The sequence below is a fragment of the Leptonychotes weddellii genome, chromosome 2 (genome assembly GCF_054177405.1).
Source record: "Leptonychotes weddellii isolate Sample4059 chromosome 2, ASM5417740v2, whole genome shotgun sequence".
Classification (NCBI taxonomy): domain Eukaryota; kingdom Metazoa; phylum Chordata; class Mammalia; order Carnivora; family Phocidae; genus Leptonychotes; species Leptonychotes weddellii.
Window position 1 is genome coordinate 58,702,044 of NC_138370.1, and position 13,985 is coordinate 58,716,028.

At 37.5% G+C, this 13,985-nt stretch overlaps 1 protein-coding gene and 1 pseudogene across 4 annotated transcripts in view; both read right to left on the reverse strand.

Annotated features, from left to right (window-relative positions):
- Window positions 1-13,985, reverse strand: part of TMEM144 (transmembrane protein 144) — a 56,900-nt gene that overhangs the window by 30,729 nt on the left and 12,186 nt on the right. For all 4 annotated transcript variants that reach the window (XR_014142657.1, XM_081811493.1, XM_081811487.1 and 1 more), the window contains 5 exons: window positions 8,566-8,647; window positions 6,585-6,661; window positions 4,483-4,601; window positions 1,837-1,956; window positions 647-744 (listed from right to left, as the gene is read on the reverse strand). Coding sequence is in view for 3 of the 4 variants with exons in the window: in XM_081811493.1 (XP_081667619.1) it covers window positions 647-744; window positions 1,837-1,956; window positions 4,483-4,601; window positions 6,585-6,661; window positions 8,566-8,647 (496 nt within the window). In the remaining variant the exon portion in view is untranslated. The remainder of the gene's footprint in view (window positions 1-646; window positions 745-1,836; window positions 1,957-4,482; window positions 4,602-6,584; window positions 6,662-8,565; window positions 8,648-13,985) is intronic.
- Window positions 11,797-13,149, reverse strand: LOC102739975 (eukaryotic peptide chain release factor subunit 1 pseudogene; annotated as a pseudogene).

Here is a 13,985-nt window from a genome sequence, read left to right on the forward strand (position 1 = left end):
AGGAATATTATTTATTGTTACTCAGTGTCCCCTGTAGAAGGCCCCATATGATACATTCTATTAAGAATGTAGTACTAGAAAATAACTGGTCTCTTCTGAGGAAATAATATGTTACCAGTTACAAAGAATTAGCTAGCCCATTGTATTACTCCCTTTTGTAAGCACAAAGCAAAACTTAAGGTTTAATCACATAACTTATCCAGAGACAATAGTTTGCTTTAGGACTTCCTGAAAGCCTTTAAAAATACCAAAGTACCATATGAGGAGTCTGAAGTACTTTCTGTCTCATAAGGTTGTCAGAATATACTCAAAAGCATTTTTAATTTGTAAATGTTCTACAGAGATAAGTATGTTATAAACAGCAAATTACAATGTATCCAAAATGACATTAGGTAAAATGACCAGACAAAAACTGCAAGGATATCAAAGATGAACAGACCTGCTTAAACGAGGCTAGTGATGTTCCCTTAGCAATCAGGGACATGAGGTGAGAGGATGTTGGTGAAGCTACATGAATCTGTTACACAAATTGTACTCCTAAAAAATCACACTCCATGACAGTCCCCAGTGATTCACTAAGAATGCTTCAGAAAAATCAGATTTACATTTGAAAAACAAAAATTTGGAAAAACATTCAGCTACTTACAGCAGTGATTATTGGAAAACTGACCACAGCACTGAGAGCATGATTAGCTATGAACCAACAGCAGGTGGCTATTGCCCAAAGAACTCCTGACAGGAATCCTGAAACACACGCAAACAGCAGACACTTACAACTCACGTTCCTCTCCTGAAAAATCCACACTCCAAATAAAGTGGGAATATTAAAGTGCTCATATCAATGCATTCCCATCGACATATTTGGCCAACATCGTTTTATGATCATTTTGGAAACCAAGTCATTTTTTTTGTTCTTGACTCCTGTGGGTATAATTATCAAACCTTTCATTTTATTGACATTAAATAAAATACCCAAAGTTGTAGGTGACGTAAAGATTGGGTAGTGGAGAGGGACCTAGGGAAGATACTGGATCTGGGCATGCTCTGTGAACACCATTTACTTTAAACTTTCAACATAAAAATATGTGAAATTCAGAATAGTGCTTATAGCTAAGGGAAAAAAAAAAAAAAAAAAAGCTCCTAGAATTTGAATGAAAATACCAGATAAAATTTTCAGGATACTTTAGCTAGGTGTTCGATAAATACCCTATCATTTTTTATAATGGTATAAAGGGGCATACTTTGACCTAAATGAATCAGGTATTCAAAATGAATCTCTGATATATGCTTTATTTTGTTCTTAAAGATTTTTTACTTGTGGACTTATATTCCAAGTTGCTTTATGGCAAACTCCTAAATAAGTGAGAAATTATATGTATTTTTCACCACCAGTGCCGAATGGATTAAGTCCAAAGCATGTGCATTTATCATATACTCTTTTCAAACTCTAAAACAATTTCTCCTTATTTTCCAGAGAAAATGTTTGTTTACCTAAGTAACTACAAAGTTCTATTGATTCTGACTTTTAATAAGCATCCTTAGATAATGAAGAAGAAATAATAAAGTCTGATGGTCAATATACAATGTATTTTGGCACAGGAAATCATCTTAGATTCACTGTTCAAGTTTCAGGTTCTATAATGACTGGCATTTCATATCAAGTTTCATGGATTTTAAATCTTTCATATTTAGTGCTGAGTTGGGCCAAAGCAATAGGGAATGAACATACACACAGACACAGAGGATGGCTTGGTTTCCAGAAGATGATTATTCAAGCTAAGTGAGTAGAGAATACCTTCACAGAGTAAGAAGATTTTCTGTAGTAAATATTCTTACCTGGCAAGACTGCTTCAGGGTATAACTTAAGGTTATTTTTCATGGCTATACAGTAGGCCAGAAAATAGACTGTGCTTGTAAAAAAGATGCCACTGAAGTGTGCAAAAACGTAGTCTAAATCTGAAAATACAGATCATAAAACTCTCAAATGTATCCTTTTATTCATTTCAAATATATTTAGGTTCTAAAAATAAAACAAACTCACCAAAATTAATCTTAAAAGTAAAGGAACCATTATATTTTATCATCCTAGTTTTCTACATGCTGTTTATACAGACTTTTAAAGATTTTATTTATTTATTCATGAGAGATAGAGAGAGAGAGAGAGGCAGAGGCAGAGGGAGAAGCAGGCTCCCCGCGGAGCAGGGAGCCCGATGCGGGACTCGATCCCAGGACCCCGGGATCATGACCTGAGCCGAAGGCAGACGCTTAACCGACTGAGCCACCCAGGCGTCCCTACAGACTTTTAATTAACATATTTAAAACTTAGAAATATTAAGTAGTAAATTAGTTACCATAATCAGATCTAAAAGGCTGGTTTTTCTGATTATCTTGGAAAGATAAATAAGAAACTAAATATTACGTGAATATGATCTTGTTTTTAAGAATAGGCTTTAGAATTAATTTTACTAATGGCAATTGTAGCAAATCTCCAAGTAGACTGTAGTGGGGATGATGTGAAAAATATGGGGGAGTGCTGATTTTATGTGGAGACCAGCATCTCTGTTGCAGATGACAGCTACATGCAAGGATATTCAGGAAGTTATCTCAAAGAGGGCTTTATTTAGTTGTTTACTATAGGCCTCATTACATGGGGGGAGTTAACGACACATGATGATGTGTACATCATTACAGATGGGTATCCCACAGGTTCTTGGCTGGGAAGGTCACATTGGACTCAGTGTTTCTCTCAACTAAAATTTTGACAAAGGTGAGTGTGGTCATGTTTAAGGAGAAAAGCTTGAAGGTCAACGAGTGTGTCTATTCTTCTAAAAATCTTAAACCCTACTTCTGGATCATATAAGAGCAACACATGTACGAACTACCACAAGGGACAGCACAGCATAGTTAATAAAAGCACAGACCATCTGGTGGGATCTGCAATCCACTACTTGCTAACTTTGAGACTTGGGCCAATTACCTGATCTCTCACAGTCTTAATTTTCTCAACTGTAAAACAAGGATGATAATGGTATCTAACTAATAAGGTTGCTATGAAAGTCAACTGAGTTATTATTGAAATGTGCTTAGAATAGTGTCTAGCACAGGGCATGTAATACTTATGTGTTTGTTAAATAAACGAAATAAAAAATTGCATCTCCCTATAATTATTTTTTAATAAAGTGGAATAAAATGTGTTCCTATTAGATGGCATTAAAGTTGTCATAAGAAAGGTCTCTAAGAATTGATTGTACTATTTATGTGAAGAGATTGTTGGCATTATTTATTATAGCCCAGGACCAAGAACAACCGTACTCCTAGATGATTAGTTCTTTTTATCTTGTGTTCACTGAATTGTGGGACTGATTTGATTTCCCTTGTGCCTATAAGAAATCTTAGAGCCAAATTTATGGCTCATTTCTAGCAAGTGTACAAATATGTTATAATTTTTAGACTCATTCCTGGTTCCATTTTATTTTTTCACTCTTGTTTTTCCTTGTCTTTTAATTTATCCTATGTTATTCTGTTTTTATTGGTTCTTATCCTTTACAGAGGAAAACAATAAAAACACAAAAAGTATTTGTAGAAAATCTTTAAAAAAAGATAGAAGTTAGTAAAAGGTTTGAATGCTAATTGGACTGAATATAAAAAGGGAGGAAGAAACAATGGTGTCTATGCAGTCTATCCACTCAAGTCTTTCAAATCCCAGTTTTGTCATCAATCTCTCCCTCATGACTTCTGCCTTCCAAATTTCTCCCTTATTGGAACGTAGGTCACATTAATTTTCTGTATCATCCAATTTAGAACTTTATTACCTCTGATCTCATTCTTTTATGAGTTCATGGGTGGAAGCCATGCTTCAACAAAATGATAGGACCCCTGAAGTAGACCCTCTTTCATCTCCTGATGAGCCTGTACAAGGGCGATTGCACGGAGTGTTGAGTTTATACCAGATAGACTCAATCTATCACTAGAAACTGAGATAATCTGGGAGCATTATGTTGGGCTTTTCAATGCAGTACTCTATGCTTTAAAAACAATATCCTCTGACTAGGCTATACTTTGACCTTTAGGAAGGTTATACTTTGACCTTTACTTGATTTGACAGTGATATGTACTGCACTTTAGCTTTTTTTAAAGGAGCAGAAGAATACATATTTTCTCAGAGATTATCTAACTGGAAAATAATCTCCAAATCTTACTGTAAAGCCAGGAACTATGTGTTCAAATCTAAGTAGCCTATATAAACCCTGACTAGAATAAAGTTGATTATATTTGTACTTTGATGATCATATGAAAAGACTCAAACGGTCCTTTATTACTTTTAGTCTTCAGTGGTTTTCTAATTCACCACTTACAATGAAAAATAAGATCAAATCTATGTACCAGGATTTACTGTGATCACATTCCTTTTTTTTTTATATTCTGAAGTAGAAAAACAGGTATTGAATTTATTTATAAAGTAAAATAATGTTTTACTCTTACCATACTGGCTTGCCCCTGCATATACGCTGTCATTTTTTTTGCTGTGGTCCTTGATATAAATGATGGGCACAAATGTAGACCCATAGAGTATTCCAGATATCACTGCAAGACTGCAGCCCCTTAAAAAACAAATATATCACTGTTAATCTTGGCCCACAGCAATATTTCTGACAAACACACAAATGGAATCATAGCTTAAGCATGCTTCAAAGTGTAAATCACAGGCAGTTATGAGGAAATCACACATCTATCTCAAGCTCTGTGACTGTCAAAAGTCAAAGAAATACCCTGCAGGGTCAGAGTGGCATCAGAACTAAAAGTTCAACTTTTGCCCCCTACTGCCTAGTTTGGGAAGTATACGATTTACAGAAATTATAATGGATTATCATTATGAATTGTCATTATATAGATGTGACTATTGCTATCATTATACTGTCGGCATAATAGACTTGGCTCCCTAAATATGAACTATTTGTGGAGGGACACCATGTCCTTTGCTCCTTTTTTAAACACTCAGTAATATCCAGCACAGGGCTAGGAGAGACAAAGTACTAAATGCATGCTTGTTCAAAACAACTATCGAAATCCCTGGACTTGCCTATGCCTTCATTGACTAGGGTGTGGTCAAGAAGTGCTGACTTAATTAATTTGGATATTTCAGGTAAAACACTTCCTATTGTAAAAAGAAAATATTTCGTCTTAAGCACTAGAGTCAAGATGACTCCTCAGACTTTGCATGAGGTAAGTGTTCCCAATAATTTTGGGGAGAGATGATTAATATTTTGGAACAGTCCCTTTAACTTAATACAAAGGGCAATGGCATGAAACAGGAAAGAGTTTTAGGCAAAAACCAACAAAAAACCCCAAACAGGGACGCCTGGGTGGCTCAGTCAGTTAAGTGACTCCCTTCAGCTCAGGTCATGATCCCAGGGTCTTGGGATCGAGTCCCACATCGGGCTCCCTGCTCAGTGGGGAGTCTGCCTCTTCCTCTGCCTACCACTCCCCCTGCTTGTACTTTCTCTCTCTCTCTGACAAATAAATAAATAAAATCTTTAACATAAAACAAACAAACAAAATTTCTTTCCAAGCTTAAAAATAAATTCTTAAAGTCTATTTTAATAGGAACTCACAAGGCCAACCTGGCAATCAGCTCTATCCACAATGGAAATCCCTGTGTCATGGGGAAGAATGGACTCCATCGTCCTGAAAGGGGTGTTCCAGACACAGACCGACCAATAGACCAGGTCTGGCTAATCATGAGACAATCAAAAATGTTTTTCTTAACAAATATTCCCTTAGAAGGGAGAAGCTTTGTGAAAAAAAATTTTTTTTTTTGAGAGATCTGTTTTACTCTGAAGCAAAAACAGCAACATATTTATCTTCCAAAGCTTGTTTGTGAGCTCAATCTTTCATTCAATTGACTCAAATATTTATTGAACATTTATTATGCACCAGGCACAGCCTCTTTCCCACTGTGGGGTTAGTGTATATACTAACAGAGGAAATGCTTTATATTCTTGAAGTGCTTATGTGTGTCACAACATAAAAGTCCCAAACAGTCATCAATTGTAAAATGCAAGCTATCCACTTACATATTATCATATTTCTCTGCTAATCCAAAAACATCCCACAAGAACCTTGAAAATATAAGGACTGCTGGTGAGCCAAACTCTCTCAGTCTCTATGACAGTGAGGGGTATAACTACATGGACCCAAAATATTCTACTATATTTGAAAATGAATATCTTGAGATTATAAAATTGTCTAACACATGAATGTACGGACTTCCAGTGGAGGTCATTATATGCTGTGGCCGGTATTACCGCTTTTACTTCAGGATCAAAAGTGTTGCAAAATGATGCTTTTGTCAGCTACTTATTGGCTAGAGATACTGGAGTGACTTAGAAATTTCTGGAAACACTGAGATCGCGGACCTCTGTACCTAAAAATCCAGCAGGGCACAAGAAAGTCTGTCCACCATGGAACTATGAGAGTCAAAGCTTATGTTACCATTTGCTTCTTGCACTTAGATGAGTATCACTTCACTCCGGTAATCCTTGCTTTAACCAAATATGAAAGAGAATAACAGAACCTCTTCTTACACTGTGCGCTGTTGTACTGTGGAAAGTTTATCCACCCAGGAATAATCAGGGCAGGAATCTTGAGTGTTGTTGATCACCTATTGAAAATATTGGCACAAACCAAGACAAAAACAGCATTCAGTTGATAATGACCATGGTGACAAGAAGATTTTCCATGTTTTTCTCTTCTTTCTCAAACATACTTTAAAATATGAGCACATGACACTATGCAATCTGATTCTGTGCATATCTCCAGACTCAAATGTTTCGGATTCTATTCCTCTTCCATTCAGAAAAGTTTGGCAGTTGGCAACTTCTCTGTTTAAATTTTTTCAGTTTAATATATGGCTATTTTGATACACCTATCAAAAGTAACAGAAGTTAACAATGCTTGTGTTTCATCTGCATATTTTAATAATCTGTAAAAAAAATTAGAACCAAGGAAAACTCAGACTCTTCTATGGAATACTTAAGATTGATAGGTACTTTTTAAATTTAGTTTTCTTTAACTGAATTAGTTAATAAAACATTTCCAGCCATGGTTCATGAGTAGGTTAATATTCTTTTTTTAGATTGATATTCTAAGTCAGGAAAAATTATAAGCCAATTTATATTTCTAATATTGAATGTAATCATCTTTGTCTTTTAGCTGAAATTTCTTTAACGTGATACTCCTAATGCCTTTGTAAGAGATAAGAAACTAGATTTGAATTCTTTGTCATGTGTTAAGTCAAGTTTAGCAATAATGCTTTCTTTCAATGACGAGGAGCTCATAATGTATGGTTGCATAATACCCAGTCATGCTGTTTATGTATCTTTACACTTGGTTTGCTTATATCCTTCCAACGTGCCTAGAAAAATCCAAGGCGGTTAACCTATTATGTATCTTTTTCCGAGTTGCATTTTTCTTTTTCTCTCCCTTGGTATGAAGGGTGGTTGGTCAGGAGGTATCTGAATCCCTGGGGGAGGCAAGGAATATTGGACATGTTCACTGTGTCCCAATTCCTCCATTCTCTCTCTGCAACATTTTCTGGATTAGAGATGTCTATGGGTTAATAAATCTCTTTTCTCTTATCCTTAAGCTAATTATTAACTTTAGTGTCAATTTAACTAAGGTTTCAGTCACTTTATTTGAAAGGGTTTTGAGAGGGGAAGAAAAAAGGGAGAAGAAAAGGTTAGTTTTGAAGTAAGGAGTAGAAGCAGCACCTTCCGGGGAGGCAATGCGTCTGTCTGTCGGGATGTAGGGCTCTGGTTGCCCAGGGCAGCTGGATAGCACTGGGCCCACAGCAGATAGCAGAGAGACTTGAAACAGGAAGGACTGGAGTCTGGGCTCCTGGCCATGGGAGCTGGCCCTGAAATCACTTTTGTATATATAGCCACTGGGCCTTGTGCTTTGTCAGATCTCTTATAGGTTTTCCCTGTTTAACCTAGATTTGCTACGCCAGACTAATTAAGGTTCTTCAAGGTCAAACAGCAACTTCCTACATATTTCTTGTCTTTACCTTTGAGTGGAACAGGATGTGGCAAAAGAGAAAAAGGAAAAAACTCTAAGTCCTACTCCTCCTTTCATATGATTTGATTTTTCCTTTCATTGGCTGCCTCTGAGCTATTCCCCACTGCTCTTCCCAGGCCTACTTTAAGACCTGCCTCCTCCCTATTTCTAAAGTAACTTTCATATTCCTCTTCAGTACTTAGGATCCTCCCATTGCAGAAATCCTTAAGCCATTCCAAAATATGGGGTTGTATATACATCTTCTAGTTGGGATCTACCATTAATAGATATAAATAGACCTTTGCGTTTGCTGAGAAGCTTTTCTGTGGCAGTCTTGACTGGTTGCTATGTAGACCTAACTATAATAAATATGCAAACATATTGTCGATGGCCCTGAATGAAAAAAGAAAAAAAAAAAGAACTACCTTCTCATCTGTATTTCAAATCTATGCATTTTCCTTTTATCTTAATTTTATGTTTCAACCATATTGTTTCTCATACTCTACTCACATGATCCGTCATTAATGGCGTGGCGTCCACAGAACACGTGCTATTTGGTATTTCACTTTTGATGAACAAAAATATGAAAGCACTGTAAAGAAAATAAATTTTAGTGATGTTTTTCAGAACCCTGGTTCATAGCAAGCTGCCTGAATTTTGTGAGAAAACAGAGCTTAAATCCAGTCCTAATGCTACGGCGATTACTGTCACACTGCCTCTTCAGGGACCACTGAGGTGAGCAGAGAACCGTACAACCCCCATGGAGGAGACGCTGGGGCCTGAGAACACTGCTACAGCCACACTCAGATGACCCACTCTTTTTTTTTTTTTAAGATTTTTTATTTATTTATCTGAGAGAGAGAATGGGAGACAGAGAGCATGAGAGGGGGAGGATCAGAGGGAGAAGCAGACTCCCCGCTGAGCAGGGAGTCTGATGCAGGACTCGATCCCGGGACTCCAGGATCATGACCTGAGCCGAAGGCAGTTGCTTAACCGACTGAGCCACCCAGGCGCCCCTGGATGACCCACTCTTCATGGTCACACAATGGAATGCTACACAGATACAAAAAAAGAAATGAGGATACCCTCTGTGCTCTGATATGGAAAGATCTTCAGAGTATATTTTAAGAGATAAAGACACATGCATGAGCCCGATGACTTTTCCCCCTTTGACATTCTCACATAATGCATTGTCTATTCATGTCCAGTACCTTTGTAACAAATGCTTCGCTTACCATTGACTTTTGAACCATGCAAATAGGTTAAAATGTGTTAAAATATTAAATTAACTTAAGGAGACTAACAACTCTGGTAGTATGCCTTTGACATTCCTTTTTAAAAACATGTTTGCATGGTTCAAAAGTTAAAGCAATATAAGTTTTCAAAATACAGAGGAGGCTGAAATAGCGTAGGTAGCGAAGTGCAGACGAGTGCTTATAATGTGTGATTTTTTGAATACAAATTTAAAATTTCTTAGCTTCCTTAGTTCAGTCTCTTACTTGCTTTAAAAACTTGTATGGTTCCATATTCCCTTCTATAGCGAATTTAACTATCCTTTTTGAGTTTTATTACCCTCTGCATTATGTTCCCCATAACCTGCTCCACATAATTCTCTACAGGGACTTTCGTCTCTGACCTATCCCTGCTCCGACCTCTTCTTCGCCGCCATCTTCCACAACCACCTGCTCTTGCTTGTTTCTCTTTCTTAGCTGAACACAGCATATACTCCCCTCTTCTTATCCAAGCTAAAGAAGAACTGAAGTGCTGAGTGTGACAAGAAACCTCCCCACTCCCAGCTCAGTCCTTACTGACTCTTCCTCTTCTCTGAATTCCCACACCACTAAGAACAGTCATCGCATAACCCAGACCATTTGCCACAAGTCCTTGGAAACTTTTTTCCTACAGATTTTCTAATTCAATGGAAGATAAGATCTTCTTCAAGGTCCTCAAAGTGCTTAACACTCTGTAAAAATGAATGCATAAAACCTAATTATTTAAGATTTTATTTATTTGAGAGCAAGAGAGACAGAGATAGTGACAGATAGCGAGAGAAAGAGAGAGCACGAGTGGGGAAGAGAGGGAGAAGCAGGTTCAGCACTGAGCAGGGAACCCGATGTGGGGCTCGATCCCAGGACCCTGGGATCATGACCTGAGCTGAAGGCAGTCACTTAACCGACTGAGCCACCCAGGCACCCCAATAAAACCTAACTAAATGTGTGTATCTTAGTTAAATGTGTGCTTATATACATGCTAATTTGCAAAGCTATTATTAGACATCTCAATTGCATTTTCTTCTCAAAATTACCATGAAAACCCTCAACCCTGTATAGACCAGTGTGTTTTCCTAATAACAATACAGGATGGTATGTCAGAAATACTTGAAGGGTACCAATGAGAAAGCCTTTGAGTGTTTCTTCAAACGACTGTAGGACCCTCCTGCAAATCACTTAGCCTCTCTGAGCCTCAACTTTTTCCATCTAAAGAAATGGGGATGTGCCCACTTTACCGAGCTGTGATGAGAATTAAATAATAATGCATGCAAAATTCTTAGTGTACTTTTGGGAACTGGTAAAATCTCAAAACATGTTAGGAAATAAAGAGCCTATTGGATGGGAGAGGGGGTTTTGAGCGTGAGAAAAAAAAATCAGGGCTAAGAAATCAGTGGTTTTGAGCTTGTGTGGCTAGTGCTTGTCACAAAATAGGTAAGTCAGCCCAGTTAGGTCAAGAGGGGGTACAGGGCACTAAGTTAGGACAAGGTAATGAAATTTATCTTATGTGTATGAACATAAGACCAAATAGATCACAAGGTCTTTTGGGCTGTAGACTTACAGAACTTGGTACAGTGTGTCAGACACAAAGGTCCATGATAAAGTCTATGAATATTGTCAAAAGCATGGAAAGTTTTTAAAAAATCAACTGTTATACCCAGGAGTGCTTCTCTACATTTTTGACCTTTCCAGTTTCCCTTAGATTTGTAACCTTATACATCTTACAATTAGTAGAAATTCTGTGTATGTGTTTACCCAGACAACTTAATTTAACACGCTTTAGTGAGCACCTATTAAGTGTCAAACACTGTGTGACAAAGTCTGATGGTGATGGTAGGAGAGATGGTATTCAAAGAAAATAACAGACTTTGTCCTTCAGGATCTCACAGTTCAAGGATAAAGGAATTGTATGAATAATACAAAACAGACCCTTCCATAATAGAAGAAGTTCAAGATGCCATGGAAGTTTAGGGGCAACTTATTCTAATTAGGAAGAAGGGAAATCAAGAAAACAACCCAGGATGGAAAATCTCAACTGATATTTAAGGGAGGCCAAGGAAGCTGAGGAAAGGGTCTTTGGGCTGGGGGAAGTGTCTGGGGTATGGTCCGATAAATAATCCTGGATCAATGATTTGACAATACAGGGAGAAGGCTGATCTAGGAAGAAGGGTTGAATCTGTGACTGTGGAGGACATACCAGATTAAGGAGACAGATTTATTCTGAATTCAATGGGAGTTTCCAAGGTTCTTAATTAGAAGAGTGATGACTGATTTGATAGCAGATACAAGCAGGTTATACTGGCAAGAGGAAAAATGGAACTAGGGAAAGTAGATGTGAGATTTTTTTTATGATCTCATTTCTATTAACTTTTGAAGGTTTACAGTAGTTAAAGTATTTTTGATTCTATGGATGAAGGTTAAAAAAATCATTTTATTTTCATAAAATTTAAGAGCAACCAATTCCACCATCAAGTAAAAGTAAAAACTGGGGTTCTTTTCTAAATTAGTCCAAAGGGGCATTTTAGGAACTTAGTTCTAGGCTGTTGCACTGACACCATCACAAATCAAAGTGCAGGATTGGGTCTGGTGTTGTTTCGGTTTTCTTTTCAATATCCAGTGCTCATGGATTAAGTTCTGGAAATGTTCCAATTGTAAGGCAGGGATCTGTTTGGATTCCACCACAGGTATGCTTCTTGGGTTGGATGCTGGAGGGTGAGGCACGTTTTGCCGGACCCATGTCGACTACCTAGTAGTCATCAAGGTCAAAAAATTCATCTTCTCCTCCTTGGTATTCCATTCTCTGGAAATCTACTTGGTACCGCAAGATAACCTCTAATTCCACCAAATCCTTTCACAACCTGAGATCCTTCCTGTGACTTATCTGTGACAATTTCCAACGTAGCACCAAAATTTTGTTATAGTTGTTAGCAAACCATTCCAGCAGGGGTGTGCTCTCAATCAGCTCATGTTCTTGTCCTGTCTCTTTGTCTGTGAAATGAGATTTATCCTTCTTTTGTTCTAGAGTTAGATAATTTTCTCCTCTTCTATGCTTTGGCAATGAAGGCTGTATCTTGTTATATCCAGATTTTCATAGACTATGAGAATCTCTACAGTTTCCATGTCTAAAGTCTTTAGTGTGTCTTCAACTCCAAAATAGTACTTGCCTGTGTCCTAGCTGATTTCATCAAAATCTTCTCTTGAATGAATTTCACGTCGGAGAGGACTTCAGTAGATAATAGCTTGGCTGAATCCATTTTACAACCATAGGAAATATCAACTAATTTTAAAACTTTTGATTGCAACCTCTGATCAAACATATCAGATTGATTTAGTTCAGTTTTAAAGTCAGCTGATTCAGCTAAAACAAGACCAGTCATATTCACTTTATCCCCAGAAATAAACAGCTGAACAGCAGCTCAGCTACTTTCTGAACATAGTTATGTCGCTTTTTCACTCTTTTTTTTTTTTTAAGATTTTATTTATTTGTTTGACAGAGAGAGAGACAGCAAGAGAGGGAACACAAGCAGGGGGAGAGGGAGAGGGAGAAGCAGGCTTCCCGCTGAGCAGGGAACCCGATGCGGGGCTCGATCCCAGGACCCCGGGATTATGACCTGACCCGAAGGCAGACGCTTAACGACTGAGCCACCCAGGCGCCCCCTTAGAGTGATTTTAGTTGTAGAAACTGACTGATACCATATATAGGAAAAATGTAAGGCTAGAAACAGTCTCGCCTATCCTTTAAAAACTGGACTGTACAGAGGATAAGATCAATAATTTCAATTTTAAAAAGAAAAGCAACAGAAGGTGACCAAACAAATGTGACCATATTCCAAATTTCCTTATACTAATGGCCACGAAACTCCAAGCTTATTCAATGAATGCCCTTTGAACAAACTGATTTAACGGAGTTAAAATAATGAAATAAAAGTTTCTAGAAGGTCCTCTTGGTAAAGAAACATAGAAGGAAGCCGGAATGCACTACAGGAAGAGATCATGGCATTTCTGTGCCACAGACCGAGCTCCAAACCAAGCTGCGTGATCCTCAAGTGCACTAGTTTACCACAGAGCTGAACAACACACACCCAAAGGGAAACCAGCAATTGAACATGAACTAGCTATTGATACAAATAATGATTATTATAATAAAAATTACCCAATTTATAGAGCATTAGCCATATACCTAGCAGTATACAAAGCACTTAGCATATTTCTTTTCATTTCATCTTCAAAATATTTTATAAGGCTGGCATAATTATTTCCCTCGCTTTAGCCCCAGATGAAGAAACCAAGGCCTGGAGAAATTAAGTAATTTGCCCAAGGTCATACAGGTAGAAGTGGGTAGGACATGAATAATTTGCAGTTTTTGAGAATGTACACATTCTAAAGAAAGAAGAAATATGGAGAAAAACAATGCCTGACGGACTGAGTAAACTGGCCTTAAATTACTATTAAGTCAAAAAGAAGGCATGCTACATTACAATTTGGGGGCATAAAGAAATTGTTTTTGAGAGAGCTATTCAAAGCTAGGATGCCCTGTCAGTTGTGCAAAATACATAAAATTGCCTCGAACCAAAAATGTCAGGAATCTGCTTTTTTAGAATAATCTATGTTATTTCTTCTCCAGTTGGCCTAGGACCACTCTCTTAGGCAACATTTCCATGA